The sequence below is a fragment of the Camellia sinensis genome, chromosome 11 (assembly GCF_055761805.1).
Source record: "Camellia sinensis isolate YWXY chromosome 11, ASM5576180v1, whole genome shotgun sequence".
Lineage (NCBI taxonomy): Eukaryota > Viridiplantae > Streptophyta > Magnoliopsida > Ericales > Theaceae > Camellia > Camellia sinensis.
This window is the reverse complement of record NC_138971.1, coordinates 74,529,657-74,535,145: the sequence shown is the minus strand read 5'-3', so window position 1 is coordinate 74,535,145 and position 5,489 is coordinate 74,529,657. Positions and strand designations below refer to the sequence as shown.

The following is a 5,489-nucleotide window of genomic DNA, read 5'->3' as shown; positions in this document are numbered from 1 at the left end:
TTGTTTTACCTTAGGGTAGGAATAAATGTGGATACTGACGTTGCATTTCCTCCTCTCTTTCCCAAGTCGCGTTAGTTCTGTATTGCTCTTGCCATTCCACTTTTACCATTGGAAGTTCTCGATTTCGTAATTGTTTCACTTGTCGGTCCAATATGCGGATTGGTTTTTCCTCATAAGTTAGTTTGTCATCCAATTCAATTTGGTGGTAATCAATGACGTGTGACGGATCCGGAAGGTATCCGCGAAGCATAGAGACATGAAACACATTATGTACTTGACTCATGTTTGGCGGGAGAGCAACTCGGTAGGCTACTGGACCTACTCTTTCCAGAATTTGAAAGGGACCCACATAACGGGGTGTCAATTTACCTCTTTTTCCAAACCTTGGGTGGCCTTTCATCAGAGTGACCTTTATAGAGATATGATCATCCGCTTTAAATTCTAAGTTCCTTCGTCGGTTGTCTGCATAACTTTTCTGTCAACTTTGAGCAGTTTTCAATCCCTCTCGAATAATTTTAACCTTTTCAGTGGTCAACTGAACAATTTCAGGCCCGAGTAAGGATTTATCTCCAACTTCAGGCCAACATACGGGAGAACGACATGGTCTTCCATACAGAGCTTCATAGGGTGCCATTTCAATACTTGAGTGGTAACTATTGTTGTATGCGAACTCTATCAATGGTAGGTGGGTTTCCCAACTTTCTTGAAAATCTAACACACACATTCGGAGCATATCCTCTAGAGTCTGTGTTGTTCTTTCAGATTGCCTGTCAGTCTGAGGATGAAAAGCTGTGCTGAACTTTAACTCGGTACCCATGGCTTCTTGTAAACTCTGCCAGAATCTGGAAACAAACTTTGGATCTCTATCTGACACAATTGAGACCGGTACACCATGCAACCTTACAATTTCGTTCACATAAATTACTGCCAATTTGTCTGCGTTATATTGAGTCTTCACAGGTAAGAAATGGGCGGACTTAGTTAATCGGTCCACAATGACCCATATTGAATCCATGCCTCGACGAGTCCGTGGTAACCCCAAGACGAAATCCATGGTCAAATGTTCCCACTTCCATTCTGGGATTGGAAGGGGCTGTAGTAACCCTGTTGGCCTCTGATGCTGCGCTTTCACTTGCTGACATTGCAAACATTTAGAGACGAACTCCGCGATCTCTTTCTTCATACTTGGCCAACACAAATTTTGTTTCAAATCTCGGTACATTTTGGTACTCCCTGGATGTATTGCGAATCTTGAAGTGTGTGCTTCTTCCATCAGTTTCTGTTTAAGCTTCAACACATTGGGGACACATACTCGATTTTGGAATTTGAGAACCGAATCCACTAAACTGAATCCCGATTTTGGTTTTACCTCTAACTCATCACATACCTTCTTTAGAGTATCATCCTCCATTTGATGTAACTTGATCTCTTCAAGTAAAGTCGGTGGAGCCATTACTGCTGCTAGTACTGTTTCCTGTCCATGTATCTTAAACTCCACACTCATTTTCTCCAATTCACTTACCAATTCCTTTTGCTTCGTAAACAGGTTGGCCAAATTTCCCATATTTTTTCGACTAAGAGCATCTGCAACCGTGTTGGCCTTACCAGGATGATAATGGATCTGTAAATCATAGTCTTTAATTAACTCTAACCACCAACGTTGCCGCATGTTCAATTCCTTTTGGGTAAAAAGGTACTTGAGACTTTTGTGGTCGGTGTAAACTTCACAGGTAGTGCCATACAAATAGTGCCGCCATATCTTTAAAGCAAAAACTACCGCCGCGAGCTCAAGATTATGCGTGGGGTAATTCTTTTCATGGGGTTTAAGCTGTCGTGAAGCATAGGCGATAACCCTTCCACCTTGCATAAGCACACACCCTAATCCTTTATGGGACGCATCACTGTAAATTACAAACCCTTCGGTGCCAGACGGTAAAGCCAGAACTGGAGCTGTGGTTAACTTCATCTTCAATTCATGGAAAGCAGATTCCCGCTCTTTTAACCATTCATATGCAACTCCCTTTGGAGTCAATTGTGTAAGTCGCCCAGCAATTTTAGAAAAATCTTGAACAAATCTCCTGTAATAGCCAGCTAACCCCATTAAACTACGCACTTCGGTCACATTGGTAGGAGTCGGCCATTTCACAATCGCCTCAATTTTGTGTGGATCAACAGAAACTCCTTCCTTTGTGATAATATGCCCCAGAAATGCCACCTCGAGTAGCCAGAATTCATATTTCTTTAGCTTTGCATACAATTTCTTTTCCCAGAGGGTTTGAAGAATTAAGCGAAGATAGGTCTCATGAGCTTCCGCATTCTTTGAATAAATGAGGATATCGTCAATAAAGACCACCACAAATTCATCCAAATAGGACTTAAAGACGCAGTTCATCAAATCCATGAAGGCTGCTGGGGTGTTAGTAACTCCAAAGGGCATAACCAAAAATTCATAATGACCGTACCGAGTTCGAAAAGCTGTCTTCTCAACGTCATCAGCCTTGACTTTTAATTGATGGTATCCAGACCGTAGATCAATCTTAGAAAAGACCTGTGCCCCTTGAAGCTGATCAAATAGATCATCGGTTCTTGGCAATGGATACTTATTCTTGATTGTGACTTTGTTAAGTTCTCTATAATCGATACAAAGCCGGAGTGTTCCATCCTTCTTCTTTACAAGCAAAACTGGTGCACCCCACGGAGATACACTCGGACGGATAAATCCCTTGTCCAGTAAATCTTGCAACTGCATCTTCAATTCTTTCATCTCAACTGGCGACATTTTATACGGAGTCTTAGAAATGGGTTGAGTTCCCGGTGCTACTTCAATTGTAAACTTAATTTCACAGTCTATTAACTGCCCTGGTAATTCTTCTGGAAAGACGTCCGGAAATTCACAGACAACTGGGATCATGTCGGTATTCCCATTCACCACTTGCCCCTCTAGAACACTGCATAAGTACCCCTGACACCCTTTCTGAATTAATTTACAAGCCCTTGCTGCGGAAATTAAATAAGGTGGAGAAGTCACTCCATGTCCCTGAAAGGTAGACCCTGATTATCTCGGAGGGTGGAAACTGATTTGTTTAGTCAAACAATCTATAGTTGCACCATATTCACCCAACCAGTCCCTTCCCAGAATAATATCAAAATAGGCCATATCAAGAGGTAACAGATTGGCATATACCCGAATATCCCCAAGTTGGAGTTCACAAGCAGCATATACAGAAGTACAAATCATAGGGCCTCCCAAAGGTGAAGACACACACAACATATAAGACTGTTTTTCTTCAGTTTTATCTAAATTAGGGGCAAATAGCTTCGACACAAAAGAGTGGGTGGAGCCAGAATCAAATAATACATGAGCGAAATGACCGTGAACAATAAATGTACCTGACACCACTGTTGCCGCATTTTGTACATCTCCCGGAACCAATGCGAACACCCTGCCCTGTCTCGCAGTGTCTTTATTATTAGTAGGTTTAGTAGTTGCCTTGGTGTTGGAAGTTGGTGCAGACCCCGCTGAACTTGTAGCGGTCTTATTATTACTCTGTTGACTTCTTTGAGGGCAATCCTTGATCAAATGACCCGTCTTACCACACAGAAAACAGGCTCCAGACTTCCGATAGCACGTCCCACGATGCTTCTTCGCACATTCCGAACAAGTCAACATTGAATCCTGGCTAGGGGTAGTAGTATTTAAATTCCCTAAAGTCTGCTTCTTGTTTGGTGGAGTAGGTGATCCCTTCGACCATTGAGTATTTTACCTCTTCCCTTTCCATTCCGAAATTCGACTCTGAGTAGCGAGATTCCCTTCCGCTATAACAGCCCTCTCCAACACATCAACGTATGTGGGTAACTTCAACATGTTGACCTTATCCAGGATAGCGCTCCGCAATCCCCCTTCAAATTTACGCGCCTTCTTATAATCCGTGTCCACCATATGAGGTGCAAACCGAGCTAATTCCGCAAATTGGGCTTCGTATTCCACGACGGTTTTGTTCCCTTGCCTGAGAGTTTCGAATTCTGTTACCTTCTTATCCCGCATGCTTTGAGGGAAGTACTTGTCATAAAACAATTCTAAGAATCTGTCCGATGTCAATCCTTGGTGTACAGTTCTCGTAAGCATCCACCATCTGCGTGCCTCATCCTCAAGAGTAAAGGCAGCCAGTTGCACCTTTTGAGCTTCTGTGCAGGGAAAGACTTCGAATAACTTCTCTATTCCCAACACCCACGCCTCAGCTTTCATTGGTTCTATTCCTCCTTTGAAGGATGGTGGTTTCATCTTTTTAAACTCCTTAGTAAGGGTGATAGTCCGGTCTTCATCATGGAAATCTTGTACTGCCGGTGGAGGTACCGGTGGTGGTGGTGGTGGTTGTGGCTGTTGCTGTTGTTGCCGTAGGGTCTCCGCCATTTCCATAATCATTCTTTCCATTCCATCCAGCCGGGCAGAAGTAGCATCTTTTGTATCTTCTGTCCTTGTTCTCACCATTGCCTACACAATAATCATTTACACACAATAGACGTATTTCAAAAGTGTTAGCATTATCAGAGTAGACTTAACGTTGCCATCGCTCTTTCACATACTTTCAGGATGCCATGCAAGATGCCTAAAGCTTTTCTGGACACCCTAAAGCTCAATGGATCCGTGTGTGAGATAGCAACTCGTGCTCTGATACCACTTGTCACACCCCAAACTTGCCCCTAAAAGTTCGGGCACGACCCATTCAAAAACAGACATATAACCTGGTATATATGGCATATGGGGCCTTATCGGAAGCACAAAATATTAAAAGAATATTAAACCAAACAAACTCCATTGAGCTATTTCTAATATGCCAGGATCTCATACATCACATGCACCATAACAGGCCGATAAAGTCCAAAAATATTCCTTAGCAGTACTTATACACAAACGCATATACATACCCAGCCCTATAATCGGGCATGTACAAAACTGTTGAAGTTATATACATTCATCCTTAGGTGGCCAATCAAAAGTAAGCCAACACTCAACAAACTTCACAAAATAAGTGGCCTTGGATAGTGCCTGGACATACGAAGGTTGACAAAAGAAACCGGGCATCATGGGTTAGAACTAACCACCTGGTTGGTTACCTACAGAAACAGACATATAGAGAGTGAGCCAGGCTCAGTGAATAGTAATATTAAAATGAAACAATGCTTAACTTGAAACATGACATATATCAATACATTTGGAAGTGCAGAGATCACATGGTTAGCCTGATTCTGTGTTCACTTCATAACGGCCTTAGGCCCAGACTTGAACATAAAAGCTTGAAACATCACATCTTAAATTATAATGGCTTAAAGCCCGTGAACATGGTGGCATAATGCCCTTGAACATGATGGCATAAAGCCCTTAAACATGGCAGCGTAAAGCCCTTAACATGATGGCATAAAGCCCTTAAACATGGCGGCATAAAGCCCTTAAACATACTTATACGAACTCAAGAGGTGTCTCACACGGA

General features: G+C 42.5%; 1 protein-coding gene across 1 annotated transcript; it reads right to left on the bottom strand.

Moving 5' to 3' along the window:
- Positions 1-3,760: 3,760 nt before the first annotated feature.
- On the bottom strand, positions 3,761-4,246 carry LOC145802407 (uncharacterized). Its single transcript, XM_082895118.1, has one exon. It carries the CDS (start codon positions 4,244-4,246, stop codon positions 3,761-3,763), a length of 486 nt encoding a protein of 161 aa, XP_082751244.1.
- Between the last annotated feature and the right edge of the window lie 1,243 nt (positions 4,247-5,489).